This window comes from Microtus pennsylvanicus, chromosome 3, assembly GCF_037038515.1.
Source record: "Microtus pennsylvanicus isolate mMicPen1 chromosome 3, mMicPen1.hap1, whole genome shotgun sequence".
Taxonomy (NCBI): Eukaryota; Metazoa; Chordata; class Mammalia; order Rodentia; family Cricetidae; genus Microtus; species Microtus pennsylvanicus.
In genome coordinates, this window is record NC_134581.1 from 58,320,511 (window position 1) to 58,345,179 (window position 24,669).

General features: G+C 50.7%; 1 protein-coding gene and 1 long non-coding RNA gene across 4 annotated transcripts in view; one reads left to right on the forward strand and one right to left on the reverse strand.

Annotated features, from left to right (window-relative positions):
* Window positions 1-1,430: 1,430 nt before the first annotated feature.
* Window positions 1,431-24,669, reverse strand: part of Anp32a (acidic nuclear phosphoprotein 32 family member A) — a 38,617-nt gene continuing 15,378 nt past the window's right edge. For both annotated transcript variants that reach the window (XM_075965581.1, XM_075965580.1), the window contains exons 2-7: window positions 8,778-8,927; window positions 8,450-8,572; window positions 6,206-6,398; window positions 5,087-5,184; window positions 2,853-2,916; window positions 1,431-2,630 (exon numbers count right to left, since the gene is read on the reverse strand). In XM_075965581.1, coding sequence (XP_075821696.1) covers window positions 2,569-2,630; window positions 2,853-2,916; window positions 5,087-5,184; window positions 6,206-6,398; window positions 8,450-8,572; window positions 8,778-8,927 — 690 coding nt within the window. In that variant the 3' untranslated portion in view covers window positions 1,431-2,568. The remainder of the gene's footprint in view (window positions 2,631-2,852; window positions 2,917-5,086; window positions 5,185-6,205; window positions 6,399-8,449; window positions 8,573-8,777; window positions 8,928-24,669) is intronic.
* On the forward strand, window positions 16,701-23,151 carry LOC142845950 (uncharacterized). 2 transcript variants are annotated; one of them, XR_012910003.1, is made up of 4 exons: window positions 16,701-16,970; window positions 17,086-17,163; window positions 19,409-19,615; window positions 20,398-23,151. It is a non-coding gene; the product is annotated as an uncharacterized LOC142845950 (long non-coding RNA). The 2 variants fall into 2 exon arrangements; XR_012910002.1 differs by having other exon boundaries at window positions 19,566-19,615; window positions 20,398-22,055.

The following is a 24,669-nucleotide window of genomic DNA, read 5'->3' on the forward strand; positions in this document are numbered from 1 at the left end:
CAAGGGTGTCCCCTAGAGGCTGTCTGTGGAGCTTGTTCTTCACTACCCACAATGCCAATTAACGCCACCACAGAGGGAGTCAGGAGCAGCATCCTGATGTATCACTTCCGTGTTCATACCTTCTGGAAGACACAGGGCACGCCTGCCTGCCCCCACCCATGACCACAGAGCTTAGCCTATAGGATGGTCTGACCTTACTTCCAGGCAGAGCCAGGGTAGCCAGCCTAAAAGAGCAGGTATCAGGGTAAGGTGAGCCCTAGGACCTCTCAGAAGCATTTAAGGCACTGGAATCCAACCATGTCTGAAAGATAGTGAGGGCTTGCTATGGGATGCAAAGCTGTACTGTTGCGCAGGTGTGCATACCACCTGTGCACCCACAGGATACCACCTGTGCACCCACAGGTTGCCGTCGCTATTCATACATAACCTTTACAAAAATACTAGGGGAGTCTCAGACCAATGACCATCCGTCCTGTCTACTAAGTCTACTATGAAGAATATGTGATGGGCAGAGGCAGACACATCTCTTTGAGATTGTGAGTTCCAGCCCAGTCAGGGATATTAATGAAACCTTGATTTATATATGTGTGTGTGTGTGTGTGTGTGTGTGTGTGTGTGTACTTGGGTTGGTAAGATGTAAGAGGGAGGCAGCCCATCAAATAAGACTTTGCCCTGGTCCGATGCCCCAAGTTCAATATGAGATGCACATACCATGGAGAAAACTGATTTTCAAAAGTTGTCCTGACATCATCCATCCTTACATTTTCACACACACACACACCCACATGCTTGCATGAAATGTAAACAGATTTTTAAAATTTTAAGTGTAAGTAGTCCTCAGAGTGTCTGCTGCAGGGGAAACTAGAAATAAGCCGAAGAGCTACATCTATGGATACACTAAGTCAATCAGAACCCAGCCACGGGATTCGCAGGGAGCCACCTGCCTGCTTGGGAAAACTACAAGAACAGAGAGGCCCAGACCATAAGCAAAAAAGTAACACAATAAACACCAGCTGTAACTCTAGGGTTTGTTAAATAATGTTTTATACGTTCCTGAGTTTTCAAAGCATACATTCTTTTACAATATGAAAAAAACATGAAAGATATTCGAAGATATTAAAAAACAAATGCTATTGTTGGTCTGCCTTTTGGGTGTTTTATGTTTTTATTATAAGTAGGTCTTGCATCCCCTTTTTCCCTCCTTTTTTGCCTTTTTTCTTTCTTTTTTTTAACGCAGCCTTCAAGGAATACAAATCCCACCCAGCCTTGCTTTGCAAACAAAAAGTCTCCAACCTTGGTGTAAGGTTACATACTCTGTAAGAAAAGCTGTTTCAGCAGGTGGCATTAACAAGACTTCCCTCCTGGGCCAGTGGTTGCTCTAGGACGATCAGTGGCTTGTAAGGACTCAAAAGAAGCCATCCCCCAAAAAATTGTATAAAAAAGATTTATTGAAATTTATCAATGACAAACAGACATAAAACTCAAAGTTTGGCTCTTCTCAAGGGTGGGAGAAAAATGGGTTGCAGATGTTCTTTGTACAGAGACAGAGCAGGGAACAGCAAGTCGTCACTTCTAAAGCAATCCAGAAGGGGACGGTGAAAGCAAACAGCATTCGCTAGGAGGAACCTGCGGTCACTTCAGAGTCCCACTAGGTAAGAAAATACAATTTTGCATTCCTTTTCCGTGCTCCGATGTATGCAAGAAGGAAAACAAAACAAAACAAAACCCCAGTGGACATGCAGTGGGCCCCCAGAGCTTAGATTTGTAAAAAAAATTTCTAAGCTGGAGCTCCTGAATTGAGTCCTCCTGTTATTTCTGCAAAACAAACTGCTCTAATATTTTACAGAACAAGATAGGACAGGTTATTTTTTTTTTTAAAGAAGTTGAAATATGAAGGTTCGCCGATTTTCATGATTACCAAGCCCATTTTGCTCGTATCTCCTAAGCCTGCCTTTTTTTTTGGCTCTCGGGATCATGGCTTCAGAGTAACACAAGTTCTCTTTGCAAAAGCAAAGCCCACTGCCATCTGCGAAGGGGGAAAAGGGGTGAGAGAGGGGGAATGTCCCCAAACCAGTGCCAAAATACGCCTTTAGGTAGCTATTTACAAACCCGGGTGCTGGGTGCCTCCAGCAGAGACCGCATGAACCAGATCAGAGTTACTGAAGACAGGGGCCGTGAGTCACCTGGTGGAGGCCAGCCACAGTCTCCCAACAACTCTGGGGATGTGGAACATACCAAAAAACTGTGAAGAGACCTCAAAGCCACCTTCTCCAGAGAGTAAGAACGAACACTTGCTTGGTGCGTACTAAGCTATTGCATTTACGGGGACAAAACCAGACACAAGGAAAAAGGAGGGGGGAAAATGAAGAGTGGCAGTAAAAATAGTACTTTATTCCTCCCCCACCCCCCACCCCCCGTAACCCCCAGTACACTTTTCCCCTCTCATTCCCACATCAACGCTACAATCAGAAAAAAATAAGTTTCGGGGGGCAGGAATAGGAGGGGGAGGGGATATGGGTAAAAACAGTCAAATCACAACAGGAATCTCCCCAAATAGGTTCATTCCCCTTAGTCATCCTCTTCGCCCTCATCTTCGGGTTCTCGTTTTCGCTTCTGACTCCTTTCTTCTTCTGGAATAGCAAGGAAAAGAGACGGTTACCAGGCAGCCATCTTTCAGTCTGCCCTGCCCCGACTGGGAACCTAGGAGCTGCACATCTAGGAAGCAGGGCCATCTATGAAACAAGGCATGAAAGTGTCCGGACCCTTGAATGTGCACCCCCGCCTATCGCCAGGTCCTTAAAGCCTTAAAGCAAATCAGTGCTAGCGTCAGATAGCAAAACAGGCGGACATACCACCAGCATCTTCTTCGTCTTCCTCATCATCCACTTCCCCATCATTGTAGCCTTCTTCATCCTCCTAGGGGCAAAGACAGAAGCAGGATATCAGCCGTGCCCCCACTGGGTTAAGGGGGGCTCAGTGGGAGCAAGTCTGAGGACTATGTTCAATCCCAGCACCTACGTAAAAGCTGGGCCCAGCAGCACAGCTGTGCAGCCCCACCTTGGAGACAGAGAGGTGGACCCCTGTGCTTCACTGGCAGACAGTCTAGCCAAATCAATGAGCACCAGGTTCAGTGAGAGACCCTGGCTCAAAATAAGGTGGAGAGTGGTTAAGAAAGACACCTGGCATAACTTCTGGCCTCCACACACTGTGTGCACACACATAAACATATACCACACCCGAACACGAACATGAGTTGTTGTTTTTTTTAAAAAAAAAAGGAGGGGGGATAAATGCCCCTGCCCAGAAATGCCTTATCTCCTACCTCAGAGCTCACAATAATGCCTGTAGCTCAGGGCAAACACACAGTAGGGCTTCTTACTGTTGTGTATCAAGGAACCATGAGGCAGAAGGCTTCCAACACGTGCCCAGAGATGTAAGATGCTGGCAAACCACCTTGGGGCTTTGCAGAGTTGCTGTGGACTGCCCCACGTTAGGGACTCCAGATGTGAAGTCCCCAGAACTCAGGCAGCTTGCCAATGTGCATGCTCACAGGAGAACGGGCTCCCCAGGCAGTGGCCTGTCACTGAAACTAGGCTGTCCTTTCTTGCGTCTGTCCTCAATATGGTTTTGGCTTCAAAGGAAGACTCTGGTTTCAGTAAAGCCAGAATCAAGTGGGCAAGCCCAGCTCTCCCGGCCACTCCCCTCTGTCAAGTCCAGGCAGCTAGGGGTGGGGGTGGGGTGGGGGGAGACTCAAGGCCCCTAGGACTTCACTTCCGACTTGCTTTGGACTCAGTCAAGCTTTGTGACTTCATCCTCCCCACCCAGGGCCCTGGCTCTGGGTACTTCCCATGGTTCCAAGGCAGCCTCTCCATACCTGAAGCCCCAGGTTCTGACAGGCAGCTGCCCATGGTTTCTAAGAACTGTTGAAGTAAATTTGCTTTTGAATAGATCTCGGCCTCAATAAGACTGTGTGCGTATGTATTTAAGTGTTTCTTCACTGGTAACTGGAAATGGGCAGAGGGTCAACGAGATTACAGAAAAACAAAACAAAATCCACACACGGGGCTCTTATGACAGGCAAGAACAGTACAATTGACAATCCAGCCAGTACGTCTAACTACCCTGTCCTCAGGGAAAGACATTCCCTGCCCCAAGTATCCCTTAAAGGCGGGCCTGGCAACCTGGACCCAGAAGAAAGAGAAACTGTACAACAGTCGGGAGCATGCTTTTCCGCTGCCATGCACCATCCTGAGGCCTGGGGTGGGCAGGCCGGGAAACCTGCTCAGGCGGCGTGTGTGGCAGGTGGACTCTCAAGCAAGGAGGCAGGAAACTAGGAGAGGATGAGGGACTGTGGTGCGTGTACTGCGTGCATGCATGTATGTGTGTGTGTGTGTACATGTGCATGCACGCACACACATGCCCGGAGCCACCTAGCCACGTGCTCTCTTTCCCAGTATACCAGTCTTAAGCAGCAAGAACAGATTTAGCAAAGAACTCATGAAAAATGATTCGGCCACCGGGAGACCCTGAACATCCAAGCTCAAAACCCAGCACAGCTAAAACAAGGAGGAGAGCAGTGCAGACAGTGAGGACTCATAGCGGCCACCTCCCGTCAATATGGTACTTTACTCTCAATAACCCAGTGAGAAAGGTGAGAAGATTCCTACTCCACAGACACGAGGAGACTCAGAAACGCCAAGCGACCTGTCCAAAGACACACAGCCAGCACAGGGTGGGGCTGGGACTCATTAAGCAGGGACTGGCAAGATGGAGCAGCAAAGGAAGGGTGCTTGCTGCCAAGCCTGACGACCTGAGTTTAACCTCTAGAAGTCACACTGGGAAAGAAGAGAACTGACTCCCAAATGTTGTTCCTGGCCTCCCCAAAGCATGCTGGGCCCTTGCTTCCAGCACTCGCCCCTACTCTGAAACCAGCTTCCCCAGAACTTTGGATGTCTGTGCACTCAAATTCTATACAGGAAAAATCGTGGAAAGGGACTCCTTTCCTTCCCTGGGTTGTCGCGACCAATAACAGAGGGGCCTGGAGAGGCTCAGGGGGATTACACAGGTGCCCACCCCGTCTCCTTACCTCCTCTTCTCCACTCACGTCCTCTTCCTCCCCTTCTTCCTCCTCATCCTCTTCCTCCTCATCTTCCACTAGCTGGGCATACTCATCGTATTCCTCCTCTGTGGGGGATGGGTAACAAGAACACAACAGAAACTAAGGTGACGGGTGGCCCATGTCTGCCCAGAGTCCAACGGCTCGCCCGCACAGACGTGATCACACGATGAAACACACCAAAACATGCTACGAGCCTTTCTCCAAATCACATGTGTGGAAGAGCCTATGTGTGGGTTAAGGCCAGAGACACTGGGGACTGAACAAGAAGTCCTGGGCCCAGGGAAGCAGAGAGGCCAAGTCACCATAACTCATCCCTCTGAAGAGAAATGACTTGTTCAAGGCCACGCGTGACCCGTGTAGTGGGGGAACAGGGCAGAGGCCGGACCTAGCACTGTAGCACAAGCCCTCGCCATACACCACAGCACCATACCATGCCCCCCAACAGGGAGACACTTATAACCTTTGGGGAAAGAACCTTCACCAAGGCCAAGAGAATATCTGAATATCTCACAGAAGACCCCAGACCAACAAGAAAAAACCAAATCTTATGTTTGCATTGACTGGGCACTATCTTGGCTCTTAGCTTTGTTTAAGCTGTAAAGACATAAAGGAAAGCTGCAGAGGACCACGAGAAGGAATTAGGAAGAGGGGCCCTTAGCCTCTCCTTCCTCCCCAAGGGGTCTGAATTGCCTATAGCCCCCAACTTCCCAATCTGGGGCCCCTGAGCAGGCCAATGTTGGCCTGCGGTCCTGCATGCAACCACCAGGGGGCGCCACAACCTCTCCAGCAGAAAACTGGTCTACCAGATGAGGAAAGTCCTCAGGCCACCCTCTATTGGCCTCTTTTCCTCCCAAGTCTGGTGTCACACTGGAGAGATACATATAGTGACCTTCCCTGGGGGACTTGAAAAAATACCAGATTTGAAAGGGTGACCATTAACACCTAGCATGTCTCAAGATGTCTTTCAGAAGACAACCAAAAAGACCAGTTAGGGACTGGGGAGATGAAGTTCAAGGGCTTCGAAAAGAGGAGGCAGGTGGCTGGTCATCTGAGCCACTGTTGCCCTGGGTTCCCACTGTCACCCACCATCCTCATCTTCCTCGTCGTCATCCTCCACGTAGCCCTCAACATCAGAGTCAGGGGCCTCCTTGTTGTCTCTGTCGTAGCCATCGAGGTACGTGACCTGGGGCAGGAGCTTGAACACGTTTTCTCGGTAGTCATTCAGGTTGGTCACCTCACAGTTAAACAGGTCTAGGCTCTTGAGATTCTCTAACTTCTTCTGCAAGGGAAGAAAGGGGGTCAACGGTGAGGGTAATAATTGTGGGAAGTGGGTGGGGAGGGGGAAACACCTTAGGAAGAGGCAGCATGGACAGGCTGGAATTACAGCGAGAAGGAAGCCAGGTATGCTCGTGCGTGTGCGTGCGTGCGTATGTACGCGCGTGCGTGAGACTGTGCGCGCGCGCGCCCCCGCGTGTTCACCTTAGCTCTGCACTTGCCTAGACCTCAGTGAACAAAATAAGCTGGGCTTGAGGGTTTGAACAGCCTCACCCAAAGTTAACTCTTTATTGAGCTTTTGCCGAATTGTGACTGCCTTGAAGTCAACCCTGGACCCGTCTGGTACATGAGCTGAGAGCTTTGGTGCACCCACCCCTGCGACAGGAAGTCCAAAGGGAATGGAAACGACAACATGAACTAGCTCTTGCATCTAATCATCGCGGGCACACAGCTCTCCATGCATTAGGTCAATTTATCCTCCAACCCCTGCAAGGCAGAGCTAATTATCAGTGTGCGGCACAGCTGAAGAATGAGAGGCCCGGCCTGCACTCTGTCTGCTAACCATACTGTCGATGAGGACAGGAACAGAAGCCATGGAGGACCAGTCTGTCGGGAGCACTCAATATGATACTTTGTATCAGCTCAGACCAGTCCTGCCCATGTTATCTGTTATCTGGTTGGCTAGTTGGGAAAAATGAGGCCCAGGAAATAAGGAGACACAGTTAGGAAGCCAGGCAGCTGGATCCTGACCCCCACACCTCATTCATCAAGGACTCCTTCCCCAAGAAGTTTCTGTTGCCATGGAGACCAGGTCAAACTACAGAGAGCAGACCCTTCAGGGTCACAGTTGATTCTCTGCCATTTTTGTATGTAGACCCAGGTGATTCTTAGCGGAGGGGCCCCAGCACCCCCCACCCCAACACAGGTTCCAGTCCTGGGAGGACAGAGGACATCTTATCAATAACCAGTGTGGGACGCTGCATGCAGGGACGTGGGAAGATGTGTGGATGTGCTCTCCAAGGGTGACTGGGTGACCCTGCCACACTGCTTCATGAAGAGTTCAGACTCGGCCCTATACACACTCCCAGCACAGCTGATTCAGAACTTCCAAGATGCTCCTTTTCATAACAAAATGATGACCTCAGGACTCTGCCCTCTCCTAGGGGGTTAGTGGGAGACTGGGAAAGAACTTTCTGTAGTCGGTGAGTATGTTTTATTAGGTGACCCCAAGACACGGACAGAAAGGTAAAGTCCGAGCTTGTCATCGCCACCTGATGGCCAGTGTGACCTGAGATGTCCAGAGACCGAGAGGTGCCTTATGGACAAGGACCTTGAAACAAGAACCCAAAGGGAGGGCCATTGCTATTGGACCAGTCACTTCTGCAGTGTCCCGGGGCCTTCCTCAAGTCCACAGGGCCTGGCGCTGTGTGTATTCAACAGGCAAGCTTGCTGTCTGGGCTACTTTTCTCTATTTCCAAAGGATTCTTTGTGTCACATCTTCAGGTGGTTTCTTGGGGGAAAAAAAGTTAAAGAATGCTGCACCTCAGGCCTTGGTCATAGAGAATTGTCAAAAGTGAGGCCAAAAGGTCTCACTTCTAACTGGAAAAACGAATAAAGGAAAAACAAGAAGTGTCACCCGTCATGTCTGAGAGGTCTTGGTCACCTCCACATCTGCATAGGAAGGCCTGCACCAGGCTCCCACCCGGCACAGCCTCACGCTCCCGGAATCCTGCACCGTTAGATCTGGATGGCTCCCCTCTCCTCAAAGGGTGGCAAGGCAGTGAGGACTGTGAACCCAGGCTGAAGGGAACCTCCCAGACCAGGGTCCATTCTCTGCCCCACACTGGGTGCCCATTCTGGCCAGATGACCTGGGTCAAAGCCCCGAAGTCTCCATGGACTCAGCAGAAACAGTTGTCCCCACCTTAGCTCACAGTACAGAACAAGAGTCAAAGAAATGGGGACAAGGGAGTGAGTAAGCTCAAAAGACAAACACGAAAGCCGCCCACACCAAGCCCACTGCCCCAAAGGAAAGGGGAGGACCCCAAGGGACTTACCAGCGGCTCTATTGTGCTGAGGTCTTTTATTTTGTTGCCACTTAAATTTAGATGCTTAAGGTTCGGACATTTTTCTGCCAATACCTCCAGGTCCCCTGAGATTCTGTTATCGCTTAGTTCAAGCTGTAGAGGTAGAGGGGGGAAGAAGCTTTTAACACGTAAGGCTGGGGCCCCAAGCCTCCTAACTCCCCAGACAGCCGGGAGGAATCATCTCCAGGGGATGTGCTGGCGAGTTGGAGCACGCACCTGGCCTTGCTCTTAATTACGCTCCCCAGCACAGAGCACCCCCCACCCCCAGGCTCCTGGCTCCCAGGCACGAGCTGTTTACCTTCTTGAGTTTGTTTAACTTTGGTAAGTTCGCAATGGAAGTGAGGCCTACGTTGATTGTACTTAAGAATTCCAGTTCTTCAAACTCATCTGTGAGGCCTTTGATTTTGCCTTCAATTGACCGACAGTTGTCCAGGACGAGTTCTTTCACCTGGAAAGGGAGGGAGGGTTTGAGTGGAGATGAGGAAGGGTCAGAGAAGCAGCCCCCAGACCCCCACCCCAGGGTCACATCTTCCGGCTTGCCTGCCGGGATCAGAGCTGCCTCGGAGCAAAGGATGAGCAGCCTGGTCCTTCTGCCATCAGCAGGACCCGGACAGAAGGATGCTGAATAAGGAAGCGCATCTCTAGCACAGGGAACCACTTCAGAGAGGACAATCAGTAGGCTTTGCAGACACTGAGGCTGGTGTGTGTGTGTGTGTGTGTGTGTGTGTGTGTGTGTGTAAAACAACATCCTGCCACACACTCTTCAACCCCAGCATACAATGAAAATCGGTCACCACTCCCCACAGGCACCAGCCACAGTGCTAGCGGCAGTGCAGGTGGCATCTAGCATCCCTGCCTAGGCCGGATCACCCGCTGGAGGCAGGGTGCTCACTTCCCATGCTCAGCCCCCACCGTCCTCTCCCCGCCAAATGCTCACGGCTTGCACAGAACACACACTTGCTTTCACTCCTTCCTTCAGTCTGAGCCTGTGCACTGAGGCCTGGCACTTATCACTGCGATCAGGTCCCCCAACTCCCCCCCCCAATAGGGGCAGCATAGGCGAGAACCCCGTTCTAAGTTCTCGTGCCTAGACAACACTGTCCCGGAGAAATTCCCACCAGAAAGGAAATGTTTGGTGCTGTCCAGGCGCAGAACCACGAGCCTCGTGTGGTCCTGAATACGTGGTGTTATTTAATCAAGTGTACAGACAGGCAAGACATACTTACTGAACCACATGGCTCAGGGATGTGTTCTTCAGTCCCTGCCTACTAGATGGAGATGAGGAAACCTGTACTCCTTAAGATGGCCCACACAGAAGCATGAGGGCCAGCAAGGTCCCATGGCCAACTAAAGGAGGTGCCCTTGTGAGCCCCTAGGTCCTCATCCACTCCCTGTCTGAAGGGGTGGGGGGGGTCCTTTGTTTTTGGCCTCACTCTGATGAGGAGGTTCCAAGGGGCAGCTGCTGGCTCCAGTGAACACATCAGATGGGTGAGAGGTCAGAGGAAAGCCAGTGGGTCTCAGGTACAGCCACAAACCGCCCAAGGAGCTAGCAGGTAGCCAAGGTCTCCCAGGGCAAGCCAGGCACTTGGGGAAACCAGCACACTGGGGATAGACGGAACCTTTACCATGGTGTGGAACTGACGATTGAGCCTCGACCCTCACATATGCTAGGCGCGCACCTTCTCCCTTTATTTTAACTTTTTCCTATCCTTTTATATTTTAACACAGACTCTAACCTGAATTCCCTTTGTATATAACTTAAAAAAGGCCTTGAGTTTGTAATCCTCTTAGCTCGTCTAGTGATTTGTGGCACTAGGCCTGGCCAAAAGGAATCTGAAAAGAGAAGACGACCCCTCCTGACAGCACTTGTCTCAGCGTGTCCTTGCACACCAGGACACTGCCTCAGAGCCAGCTTCTACCCAGTGGCCTCCGGGAAACATCAAGAATACTCGGTATACTGTACCCTCCAACTTGGGACTTCCCCACAGGCCCACACGGCCCACGGGGCCACCACTGTCCTCTGAGCTTTTCCTTCCCCTGGATAAACAGCCCACGAGCCAGTCCTGGTCCATGACCGCGGCTCTCTAAGTAAGAAGACGACCTCGCCTAGTGTTTACTACAGCTAGAACGGCTTGCTCTGATCTTCCACGAGCCCTTGTATTTGGGCACTCTGCAGGGAACAGAGTCCACTCCAGGCTAAGGCAAGGGGGCAGGCACAATGGGTCGTGGGCCCTGAAGAGCCCTGCCTTCCTTCTTCCCTGTGGATGAAGGCACAGCGGAGTGTTCCATGCAGGACAGCATAGCAGGGATTCAGAGTTCCATCTGAAGGGAAAAAAAAGCCAGGAACACCACCTTCCTCTCTGAAGCTTCGGAGCCCTGGCCAGGCTCCATCTTCTTGATGGATCTGAGAGCAGAGGAAGTCCAAAAGGCCATCCGTCCAGGTCAGGCCACTCACTGGTTAGAGTACCTAAGGGTAAAGCCAGGTGGCCCTCCACTCTAAGGTAAGAAAACTGCAGAGAGAGGAAGCCAGGCTGCCGGGAGCAAACAGATGGGGGGAGAGTGGCTGCGGGCAGAGGGACACGAGTAATAAATGCTGGATCCGGAGGCCCAGTCTTCTTCCTTAACTGATTTTTCTGGGAATCCCTCCTTCCAGAGGCAGATCCCAGCAAAGATTGCAGACGTGACGTGGTTTGCCTAGAGCAGCCAAAGGCCTCTCTTCTTCATGCCATTAGCCAAGCCTAAGATGGCCTGGGATGGAGAGGTGATGCCGGACAGTCAAGGGAATTCCTCAGGAAGCTGTCTCTATCCTGGGGAGCACAGTGCCTCTCCAGCTCCTGATGTTAGGGGCAGGCTGCCCAGCACTTCAACAGACGACCAGGCCAGTCCCCACCTCCCAGCACCACACCCAAACTGTGGGCCCCTCCTTTCAGGGACACTATGCAAGTCATCACAGCTACTGTTTAAAAAAAAAAAGCAAAAAAAAAAAGCCAAAGCCGGGCGGTGGTGGCGCACGCCTTTAATCCCAGCACTCGGCTCCAAAGCCACAGAGAAACCCTGTCTCGAAAAACCAAAAAAAAAAAAAAAAAAAAGCCAACTCCACCCTCCCCCACAACAGACATATTTTAAGCATTTTGCACAATTTCATTTCAACATTCCAGTTACGCCCTGGAGGGGGATTCTCTCTACTAACAGCCACACCAAGAACACCTGTCTTGGGTTGGAGGTGTGGCTCAGTTGGTAGCGCCTGCCTAGCATGTATGAAACCTTGGATTTGATTCCCAGCACCCCACAAACCAGGTGCATTCAAAGTCATGATCAGCTACACAGTCAAGTCTGAGGCCAGCCTGATCTGCACGAGATGCCGTCTCAAAACAAAAAAAAAAAAAGAAAAGAAAAAGAAACCCTTCTGAAATTCAGGACGGTCACAGCAGGTGTCTGTCGAACCAACACAGCCAGTGTTGACAGCTCAGTGTAGTGTTCCCCTGAAGCATCTCTGACATTCCGAGGTTTAGGGCACATGGCTGCCCAGATACACTCCACAGGCTCCCATGGCTAAGGCTTCCCTTCAGCCCTTTCCTGTCTCACCAGCTGGGTGGGCACCACTTTTACCCCCTCAGCCCCCAAGGTGCGGAGCTCAACCTGGCCATGGCTCAGATGGCTGAGTACTCCTCCCCACTGCTCCCCCCTGGTAGGGTGTGGGGTCCCCCAAGGAGTAGGGCTGCTTCCACTCCATCTGGGAAACTCTCAGGTAGTCGGTCCGAGGCACCTCCTTTCCGACAGGGAGGGAGGGGTGCCCTGCACAGTTCAGGAGGTAAGATGGGGGGCCAGGATATAGACCCTAGGGTTTCAGTATTCTGCAGAAGCCCAGGCCACACAGGCTCACAGTGAGATAGGCAGGTGAGCTGCCTGAGAAGTGGGTCAAACGGGACAAAAAAAAGGTGCAGCCACAGTCCCCTGTGTGAATCACCTAGCTGTCCCCCTGCTCTCTCTAAGACCTGCGAGCAAGGGGACCCACCCCGCAGCTGCTATCATTTCCAACCCACTTCCTCCATACTTGGCAGCCTCTTCGCTAGCCCTTCCATGTGAGGAGAAAATCCCTTTTGTATTCAGGGTGTGCTGCGCTTTAAAAAAATAAATAAATAAATAAATAAAATAAAGGCCCACTTCCCTTGCCAAGTCCCGAGTGTGCACGAGCTACAAGTTAAAATTAAACTGGAAATTTGTACTTCGGGTTTAGATGCCCTCCCAGTTCCACCAGCCGTTTTTTAAAACATCCCGAAGCAGTTGGTTGCTCTCAGTAGCCCTGCGACCAGAATTATTACTCCGCGTATACAGGGACTTCCAGACCCAGGCAGGAGGCAATCTCCATTCCCCCAGAGGTCACACCCAGGAGGAGATTGGCACACTCACATCCTGCTGGCAGCGGGGAGGCACCAGATTCTCCAGAAGTCAGCCTGCCCTTGCTCCCCTGCTCTTAAAAAAACAAAATAAAATAAAACAAAACACAACTTGTTGTGCCCCCCCCCAGTTGGTTTTGCCATCGTTCTCACCAGTGGGAGCCAAATTTCATGATAAACACTAACACTCACTCGGCTCAAGAACTTGTTTGTTTCAAAGCCACAAAGCTGTCTTTACACATTTATTTCTCAGATGTGACCTTTCTTCTACATCTCCAACACTGTGGCCCCGGTCACTGCCACCACGCTACTTCACATTAGAAGGCTGTGACCTCAGCGGAGGATGTGGTTAGGTGATAGCCTGGTCTATTGGTAACAGACCTCACCCTGGATACGAGACCCCTAATCTGGGCTCAGTGATACCATCTCTGTTCTGTGGAGTCCAAGCGCCTACCGCCTTAGAAAAGGGACGGTGACATCTGTTTAACCTATAAAGTACACACTCCAGCCTCAAAAATGCTCTCAGCTCGTTAACGTCTGGGAAAATGTTCAAGTTTCTAAATGTGACCTAGAAGCCTCCCCCCCCATCACCTGCTCTTGCACCCAAATCTAGTTCAAGTCCCCCCCTCCCAGGAAGCCATCCTTGTAACTGGCACTGAGCACCCAGGCTAGGCTCTGAGCTCAGAGGCAGTTGCTGCATGAATCATTTAATCGTGTATTAAGCATCTGATCCTCCTAGAGGTCAGAGACTGTCCTTCCCCATAATCAGCCTAGCGGGAATGCACACCACAGCACCGCTTAGCAAATGCCCCCCTTATTGGGCCAGGCACAATATAAATAATGGGAGTAGCAAAAGAGAGGGGGCCAAACAGCCCCGACACACGGAGCATAAACGGTGTGCTGTAACCGGTGGAAACCAGGGCGGCATGAGCTCTGCCTTACATTCAGCCGCTCTGGCTGCCTATGCCAGTCAGGCCCCAGCCCTGGGAGCTCATCTGCCACTACCCTACCAAACTGGTCCAGCACTCACTCACATACAGGCCTCCGGTTCTCCCTCGACTCCTGCCACATTGTTGGCTGAAGGGACACAGAAGCCGTGGTGAACCCAGATGGGGGGTAGGGGAGGAGTCTGCCAGAAAGAGCAGTGGTGGGTGGCATGCTGGGAGATGACAGACCTATCCCAGAGTTCCAAGTAGGAGGATGAGTTAGGGACTCAGTATTCTTCAAACGTACTCCCTAGTAGATAAGACAGGCTGCTGAGGGCAGACAGGAGACACCCAGAAAGACAAGGGGAGATGCTGTCTCAGTCAGGAATGGTGTTCTAAGTACAGCCCAGTGCAAAATGAAAAGGTGGGTCCCTCGTTCCAAACTCACTGAGAGGGCAAAGCTGATAAGAGTACTTGCCTAGCATATGCTAAATCCTGCATTTGGGCCCCAATACTACATAAACTGGACGGAGACAGGAGGATTACGGGTTCAACATCATCCTCAGCCACACAGTGATTCTGAGATCAGCCTAAGTTATGTGAAATTCTGTCTTAAAACAAAACGTCATAAAACTCAAAGATAATGACAGCCAAGTCTGTGCGTGGCTCTGATTGGACAGCTTGGATCTGCAACAGCCTTCCAAAAAATAACGACCCAGGAGGAAGGATACTTTGAGAGCTGCTCTTTACTTCCGGACTTCTGTGGCAACTCAGAGAGGGCGGGCAGAAGGCAGGCTCTGTAGTCAGACAGACCTGGCTCTACTCCAAATTCTCCAATCTAGACCAGTGGTTCTCAACCTCTGGGTCAAGACCCCTTAGGGGATGAAGGGCCCTTTCACACGGGTCTCCTAAAACCATTGGAAAACACTGATATTTACATTACAATTCACAATAGTAGCAAAACTACAATTATGAAGTAGCAACAAAATAACTTTATGGTTGGGGGTCACTATAACATGAGGAACGGTGTTAAGGAGTCACAGAGTTAGGAAGGCTGAGAATGGCTGATCTGGCCTCTCACCTCCCCGGGGTTCTAGTTTAGTGCCAACCACCTAGGGCTGGATTAAACAATTAATGTCCTAGCCCAGAACCTCACCACCCCCTATCCCTTTTACCTGTGGCTGCAGCTGGTTCTGCTATGGTATCCACACATGTGTAGTATCCACATTGAAACCACCAGTATGGAAACAAAGGCACCCACCCAACCTGTTCCTGTCCTCCGAGCCGGCTGCCATGGGGACTCTTAGCTCAACATCCCAAGCCTTCCGTACTAATCCAGAGAGGCACAGAGTGCCCCAAACACACCCTCTATGCTCGATCTCTACATCTTGTTTTGCCTGGTTTTCTATGCCAACCTCCAGTCATGCTTTTCCTTTCCTTTACTGAGAAATAATTGGGTAAATATATGTAGCTTTCGTTTCAACTTTATCAGTCCCTGACTGTTAGGGGCTCCCAACCTAACACTGACCAATTTAGGCTCCAAGTTCCAGGCTTCGAACAGAAGAGAAGACTCAAATCAAATTGACCCTGTGTTTTGTGGTGCTCCTGGGTTTTAACTAGGTCAGCTTTTAAATGGGCCATCCCCTGTTGCAGATCCCGTTTCTAGCTAGAAGGCCAGATCGCATGAGTCAGCGAGGTTTAGACAGAGATAATAGAAGTATGCCTGCGTTTGTTTTAACGGTAAACTCTGTTTACTAAGCAGCGCGGTAAAACCTACAAAACTCAGTCAGGTTCCACGAGGGAGGGACACCGCTCTGGAGAAGAAGTCGGATATTTGTGAAGCTACAGGATCGTAGGGCCCAGGGGCCACTCACTGGCTTTCTGCTCACAATCACTGCAAGGTATACATTTTGGGGGCTAGTCTCCCCAGGCACCTGTATATGTGTACACACACACACACACACACACACACACACACACACACACACACACTTTATACAAATAAATCTAAAAAGCAAAACAAAACGCACTTGATTCAAAGCGTGCTCTTGTGGGTGTATAAGCACACACACTGAAAACAAACAGCACACTTAGGATTTCATCTATTAATTTTTTGAACCTTATTTCTTATTTATATGTTTCTGGGAGTGAATACCGCAGGTGCAGCGGAGCCTGCGGAGGGCAAACGGCCTCCTGGAGGAGCTACAGGGTACCATGAGTGCTGAGAACAGAATCCAGGCCCTCCATAAGAGCAGCAAGTGCTCTCAACTGCTGAGCCATCTCTTCAGCCCTCTTATTATGGGCTCACAGTCGGGGGAGGTGGGCGAGAGAGATCGATTGTTGAGCGGTTTAAAGAGTCCTTGTTTTAGCGGAGGACCCAGGTGCAGAGCTGGGCAGAGAACGCAAGGAACTCTGGGCTGGGCAATTTTTTCTTTTCTGCCACACCATGCATGGACACCTGACCTACGTCAGAATCACTGCCCCGCAGAAAGTAAAGGCACCCACGGCCTATCCACCAAGCTCCCGAGGCTGGAGTTCCCTGCAGCCTCGGTGGCAGCCTGGGCTTGGGGTCTCCACGCCTCTCAAGATCGTGCGTAGTCGTAGCTAGGGGAAAGGTCCTTCCCCGCTTTAAAAACAAACAAAACCTCCCTAAGAATTGAAAGCCTCTCGGGGGGGCCTTGGATTTTTGCTGCTGCATACAAAGCAGCTCGGCAGGCAGCGGGGGAGCACGTGGCGCGGGTAGCGGTGACGCCATCCTCATTACTGGGAGGTGGAAGGGCGGGCCGAGGGAGATCGCGCCGGCTCATAGGTTCAGCAGGCTGGGCGGGCCCGACCGCACCAGCCCGCCAGCCCCGTGACTTGCTCCCTCCTCACCCCCCACCCCGCGCGCAGTAGGATGACTTGGGCCTCCACTTCCCGCCGGAGTCGGTGCTGGGGACGCTTCCTCTCAGTGGAAAGGGCTTGGTGGTGGTACCTGGAGGCCCTGGTGCAAGGCCAGGCTTGTTCAAGAGGATGTCTACCTTCTGCCCCAGCCCGGATACTGCGCCTTTGCATTCCTCTTATCTTTGTTTAAGATTTTTTTTTTAAATGTGTTTTGCTTGCATACTGTGTGTGTGCGCGCCCCGTGCCCGTTGGGGCCAGAAGAGGTCGTTGGATATTCTGAAACTGGTGAGCCACTTGTGGGTTCTGGGAACCGAACCCTGGGAGTCTACAAGAGCAGCAAGCGCTCTTAACTGTTGAGCCATTGCCATTTCTCCAGCCCCTTTTATTTTTTCTCTTAAAGCATCGTTCCTGCTTTCCATCTCAACCAAACCTTCCTTCCTGGCTGCCTGGCCCTGCCCTTGTCGTGACTGACTTTCAGGTAACAGAAAGTTACCAGAGAAACCTGAAACAGCCTAGAGGGCTGCTGTGGGGTCTGAAGGGAAGAAGGAATTAGGGGTCTGACTTTGGTTTGGGGGAGGGTACCGCGGTGAAAGAAAGATGGGGTGGAGAGAGGTACAGAAAGTCAGAGGTGATGACCAAACCTAGCAGGCTGCATTCTCTGAATTACCTTCCTGTCTTTCTGTGTGGTCTGGAATATAGGAAGAGAGCACTAGTCCAGGCAACCAGAAAAAGAAGGGCTAGTCAAGAAGCACTCAACGAGTATGCAGGGAAGCTACAGGCAGCCTCTTGACTTGGCTTCTGCCCCTGCTGTGTCTCTGAACTTGTTGTGTGCCCTCATAGAAGTTGCTGCCCATTCTGAGCTTCTGCCCCATCCTTCAGACTACACACTGGGTAGTTGGGCATGAATAGAGAAAGATGAAGCCCTTCTGGTCCGAACTTTGAAGGCCTGGTATTCTTTCCCTCTACATCTAAATTCTGACAGGGCATCCTAAAGGAGGCATGAGACCTCAGGGACAGAAGAGCTCAGGTTCAGCATGCAAAGATGCAAGACTGTTCATTATTCTAGATAAAAACTAAAACGGAGCCAGGCGGTGGTGGCGCACGCCTTTAATCCCAGCACTTGGGAGGCAGAGGCAGGTGGATCTTTGTGAGTTCAAGACCAGCCTGGTCTACAAGAGCTAGTTCCAGGGCAGGCTCCAAAACCAGAGAAACCCTGTCTCGAAAAACCAAAAAAAAAAAAAAAAAAAAAAAAAAAAAAAAAAAAAAAAAACTAAAACGGAGAAACACATCAGCTAGACTCTTTCAACACACCAAGATTACAAAAACAGCCCCCAGAGGCCCAGGGTGTGGGGCTCTAAACATGGGAGCCTGTCCGTCATCTCACCTATGCCCCTCTTAAGGTAAGGGGAATGGGCACGAGCCACTTCCACTCACCAACACTCGGATTCCTGATAAAATCCATGGTGGATGATAAGTTCTTATTAAAGAGCCACAGCACTGTTTCCCATGCAATAGAAAAGCTGGGTTCAGGAGGGTTGGATTGGGGCAGATACAGTGATGTTACACCGTGGCTCATTATTCCCCCCAAAGTCTTTTATGGCCATGGAGACCAAGTTCAAACCCAGAGCAGGATTCCCAGGTCCCCAACCTCACCTCTCTTTCCAAGACAACTGTGTCTGCCCTTCTCCTCTACAGCAAAACATGGTGACACCACTTGGCATTGCATATCACAGGAATTCTACCTCCCCTACCCTTCCCAAGAGCCTGTCCAGTTCATACTCACTGAGCGCTCACATGGGAACAAGCCACGCAGGCCGGAAAAAGGTTTAAGCGTACTGGGCGATCATTCTTGAGACGTTTCTAGATGACTACTCCCTTCCCCAATGTCTGAGGCAAAACATCCCACTAGGACCCATGGGCAGACCAACTGTACCAGCTGAAGGATGCCAGTGACTAGCTGCTGAAATAGTGATGCTGGGACCTCTAGTGGACCCAAGGGTGGGTGCTGAGGAAGGCCCTCGGCATCCTACCTAAGGGCTTCTACCTGGAGATGCTGACTGCACAACACAAATAAGGTCATTTCCCCAGTTTCCCTGGCAATTTAGTGATTCTGCCCATCATGACCCTGTCATGACTCATCTCAAAAGGCATGAAGCCATTCAGACTCAGAGGCCAGGGCACAGAAGCCTTAGCGAGGAGATCTACCCCATTTCCAGTTGACCTTTAAACAAAACAAACAAATGTTTCAGGGGTGGACTTGTAGCTCAGGCGGTAGCATTGCATAAAACTTGGGTTTGATCCCTAGCACCGAATAAGCCATACCGGGTGAAATGCCTCTAGCCCTAGCATTGGCAGTAGATGTGGAGAATCAGAGGTCAAGGCTATCACTGGCCTCAGCTGCCCAATGAGTTTGAAACCACCCTGTGGTATGTGTGAAGATCAGTGTCAGCCAGTGAAGAAAACCTTGGATTTCTCTTCTCTCAGCCTGAGGCTCAGAGGCAAAGACAGTTCCGTCCAGGGGGACCTCCTTGAAGCAAGAGGAAACAGGAGGCAAATAAGAGGGATGGGAAGGGAAATACCCACAGATCCAACCTAGCCCTCCTCTAGGCGGGGAGGCCCCCAGCCAGGCCTTAGATACTTTAACTGGCATGGAAATGCATGAGATGCCAAACAGCCTAAGAGAAGAAGCCTTGCCCTGGCTTCCTTCCTGTCACCTCTTTCAGACCTGGCAGCCTCCTCAATCACAGGAGCGGAGCAGGGCCCTAGTGCTAAAGCCCTGGCATTTAGGCTCCAGTAGGGAATGAATGACGTGGAGACCAACCACGCAGAAGAACCTCACCAGTTAATAAGAAGGGAACCAATCAACTGTTTCTCCTTCAGCCTTACAGGATGCACTCAACTCGCCTAAGTGGACAAATCAAATACTTATGGTAAAAACCCTGGCAGAGAAGAGGGGGAGCGAGCGGAAAAGAGGAGGGAGAGAAGTGGGGGCAAAGCGGGAGGGAGGTGGAGGAAGGGGCAGCTAAGCCAAACCAGGCAATGCAGGTTTGGTTTAGCGTCAAGAGTACCATTCTCTTCCCCTGGTCTTGCTGGTGGAACCTGACCTATACTTAATTATTTTAATAGAACACAGAGCCAGGGCAGTGGTGGTACACACATTCAATCCCAGCACTTGGGAGGCAGAGGCAGGCGGACATCTGTAAATTCGTGGACAGCCTGATCTACAGAATGAGTTCTAGGATAGCCAGGGCTATACAAAGAAACCCTGTTTCAAAAACTAACCAACCAAACAAAAAACTGTTGTTCACAGATCTACATTTGCTTTAATCTTAAAATTCGAAAAAAAAAAAAACAAAACAAAACAAAAAACAAAATAAAGAACCTAAAATGTTACAACCCGGGACTCTTTGAGAGTCAAGGAGGGGCTAGAGATAGGTGGATAAGATAGGTGGAGACAGGCTGGAGGTAGTTGATAAGACTCAGGAGGTCAGTTCCTGGGGAGCACCAGCTCCACCACCCACCCCGGCACAGCAGCCCACACTGACAAAGTTATTCGGGCGCAGGAATGGGCATGGGCGGGACGCGTGGCTCACTAGTGCAGTGCTTGCCTAGCATGTACTAGCACACCTTATGTTCAAGCTCTAGTACCAAGGATTTGGGAGGAGGGGGACCTCAGCCACCAAGCCTGATGACCCGAGTTTGATATTTGAAGCCCACAGGTGGAGGAACCAACACTTGCAAGTCGTCCTCTGACCGCCACGTGCACACCATGACGCCCATGTTTGAGCACAAAAAAAAAATCTAAGAAAACCTTAAAAAAAAAAATCATGGTTCATTGGTGGTAACGTCCCAACTCCAGCTGCACCAAAAGACCAAACCTTAAATTCTAGAACCTCAAGAGTAGGCTGGAAGGAAGAAGGCAATTAGGATGGGAAGGTATCTGAAAACCAGGGCGCTGGACAGTTGAAGGAAGCAGGGATGCCGAGGCTGGAAGGCTGGAAACCCCCAACAATCAAAGGATGCTAAGCAGCCATCCGTGAAGAGCTCCGCACACAGTCTGTGCCGAACTCCTATCAGAAGGACGGGCACTGTATCCTGAAGTTCTGCGAAGCAGGTGCCGAGGGCCTTTTCACTTCTAAAACCACTGCCTTGCCTTTCCTCTGAAGGAGGGCTACCTGCTTAGACCACAGGCCCAGTCACTCGTTCGGTAGTCTTTAATGAGTGGCTACAGTATGCCAGGCAGCGTGTGAGGTGGTAAGGTTGGCACAGCAGAAAACCCATGTGGTGCCTGCTCTCCTACGTGTTCGCCTTGGGGGGGTGAGGCGAAGACCAGGTACTAAGCCAGTGATTGCGTACACCTGTATTTACAAGGGCAGCTCAAACAGAAAGAGACAAGCAAGAGTGGCAAGGGACGGTGTTGAGAGCAGCTAAAAAAAATCTATCCAAGGTGTGTTTTCTGTACAGACTTGAACCCCACGGTATGTAATCAGGGCCCTTAACAGTGGAAGGAGCAGCCACGGCCGGGACTCTCAGTGGGAAGCGTGTTTGGCTCCGCTGGGCAGCTGGGAAGCTGTAAGAGCATTTGTGAAGGGAGGCCTGGTGAGATAGCTCGGTGGGTAAAAGGTACTTAACCTGATGAACTGAGTTCATTCCCGGGACCCCCACATGGTAAAGGAGGGAACTGACCCAGACAAGCTGTCCTGTGACCTCCACGGTTGCTCCACGGCATATGAGCGAAGGGACTTTACTGTGGGCCGCGAATGGCCATGTTTTCTGGTATTAGTGGGAGATAGCCTATGGAATGCCGCTATGATTATTAGCATAGGGACAACGAGACGTAGTCTGGTTTGGCTCCGGGCTTTTCCACTTAAGAACTGAGACATTTTTTGTTTGCTGTTTTTGAGACAGGGTCTCGTGTAGCCCAGCTAGTCATAAACTCTCTATGGCAATTGAAGATGATCTTCAACTTCCGATCCTCCTACCTCTACCACCCAAGTTCTAGGAGCTCAGGTGTGTACCCGTTTGAAGTTGTGCTGGAGAATGACTCCAAGGTTTCAGGCAGGCTACAAACTGAGCTACATCCCCAGGCCAGAACTTCATGAACTCAGTGTGTTCACTATGACAATGGGAGGAAGAATCTATACCCCACAGGAATCACAGAACCAGGCCAGACGCTAGGTGGGAAGGCACCCGGGAAGCCATGCTGTGCTTGGCATTACTACAATCCATTTCACAAGCATGTTCCTTACCAAGCAAGATGCTGCACCTTAGAAGAGAGGAGGCGCTCTACACCGAGTCCCCTACTCCTCCTTGTGATTAGCCCCCTCAGTAAATGTTTGCTGATCAAAAAGGCATTAAAAACAACCTGGGAAAACATCCTGTGGTTTTTACTTTCCCACTATATGGCAGCTAGAATGCTCTGGAACAGCATTCACTGTATCCTTCACGTCACTCAGTTGGGAGAAGAACCAACTGAGTTACACCATGGTGGTGTGTTGGGGGATAGAGACAAAGGACACTCTGAAGGAGGCTCCTTGCTATGTGCCATGGCAGCCTTACTCAAACTTCCTGAGAATCATGGAAGGATCAGCCAAGGTGTTCCCATCAGGACATAAGAAGCTACATTATCAGCCAGGCGGTGGTGGTGCACGCCTTTAATCCCAGCACTTGGGAGGAAGAGGCAGGCAGATTTCTTTGAGTTCCTGAGCCTGGTCTACAAGAGCTAGTTCAAGGACAGGCAAAGCTACACGGAGAAGCCCTGTCTCAAAAAACAAAAACCAAAAAGAAGCTGTATGATCTACAATAGAATATCTGGCCCCCAAACCACTCTTTGTTGTTGCCCGTTTTCCAGGTGTTCATCATCATCATCATCATCATCATCATCTAGTAATACATTAATCCTCCTGGTTTCAGAATCAGACAATAAGATAATTCAGTGACCCCTCCCATCACCACCCTCTGTTAGCCCAGTAACTACTCCACCTATCTATATCCAGGGCGTGTCTAGATTTCATGGGTAAATTCTGGAATCATTTTTCTCTCCTTTACCCCCAAACTAGCCTATAACACTGACTTTTGTCTTGCTTTTTCTCATCGAGCTCACCATCTGCCTTGGCTGGGCATGGTAACACATTCCTGTCACCTGAGCATTCGGGGGCCTGAGGCAGAGAATCATGAGGCCAGCGTGAGCTCTACTGTGTTTCAGTAACAAAACCCCACCCAGCAGCCTCCCTGGCAGCGCCGTAGATTGAACAGGAGGCCTCATGCATGCCAAGCAAATGCTCTACCACTGAGCTACCATCCTAGACCACCACCAACCCTTTTTCTTTGTAGCCAGATGGTTCCCTGTCCTGTGGATGGCCACTGTTCTTCCCCAGGCCCTTCTTCGTGGATATTTGAGTGGCTTCTGATCAGAGCTGTAATAATCATGGAATACAAATAAACTGGTGCCTGTCATTTTGTATCCACCTGGCTTAGTGATAAGTGCTTAAATCAGAGCCCACCCTGATTACAGGGTCACAGTCCAAAGTCCTAAAAATCTAAGGGTCTCATCACTGCACACCTGTCTGGAAAGGTTACTTAACCTCAGTCCATCCCACAAATGCCTAAAACTCACTCAGTAGAGACTACTGAGTGGGGCTACAGCAACAACGGTGTCCTTGACCCCTGACCCAAGGGTGTCTAGTCTGGGAGAGGTATGCAAGGAGGCCATTGAAACATAAAAGCGAGGCCCAGTCTGCCAACCTGACCGCTCTGGGCCAGTCTCCCTATCTCAAAAAGCAAGTGGCCCAGCCTACACCTTGGGGTGTGCTAATAGATCCAGAAGGTAATGTTTACCAAGTACCTAGCAACGAGCACCACCCAAAACTCACCCTAGATGCTCAGTAAGGGTCAAGTAAGCCTCCGCTTATCCCAGGAGAGGGCTTAGCACAACAGGGTAGGGAGGTGCTCTGTGCACACAGCTGCCGTGCCCATTCACAAGGGTGCTACGCTGCTCTTGCTGAAGAGGATGCCAGTCCCTGCTCCTCTTGGCAGAGGCAGGCCCTGGACCCCTAATTACATTTTAACCTACTTTTATTGGAAAGCGGTGTATCTCTTCCTACTTTCCAGGCCGTAGGAAAAATCTCTGGGTATTGTATCTCAGTTGTGGGCATAAACTAACTGTATAAAGTATGTCAGGGCCACAAAGGGAAAGGACCTTCCCTAAGACCCTGGGCACAGCCTGAGGCATGCCTGCAGTCTTGGCACTCAGGAGGCTGGGAGGAGGACTGAGAGCTCCAGAACAGGAACACAAGCTCTCAGTGAGACAAGAGGGGAGGAAAATGGGGGTTAGGGGGAGGTTAAATAGGTCAGAGGACTTGCAGGTTAGCGCCTGAGTGACTGGAAGGCGCAGGTTAAAGTTAAGGTTCTAGGTTGCATGCACAGCCCCCCCCCCCCACTGGCCAGGCTGTGCACCCAGGACAGCTCCTCAGTAGCCTTGACCTTGATCAAGTACTTTCTGCAAGGCTTTTTAACCACATCCCCTCACTTGTTACATGGGAACAACCTTAACTACTCTGTAGCACTTCTGAAGTTTAAATAAGGCACCTGGCACACAGGCATAGAACAGCAACAAGCAAAGAAAACAAGATTTAAAAGATATTGCTTTCCCTCACTGTGGTGCCAAGTGGCTTCCTCTTAAAAGCTCAAAACAGGACAGCAGCACAATATTACGAAACACCACTAACACCAAGAAGCCCCTCTGGAGCCAGAAGCCCCTTTCAAGCTCTCTGAATAAAGTCCAGTGGTGCAGGGGATTCATCCTGTCCCTTGGGCTAAACTGGTCAAGTTTTCTCCCCACGGACACCCGTGCAAGGGGCATTAGGAACCTGCATCAACACGTGTACTAACGGCAGTAGAGAGTACTACCCCGTTGACCCCAGAGCACCTGGGCCTCCACCCATGGGTGTAAAGGCGGGACAGGTGTACACAGAATCCAGAGATC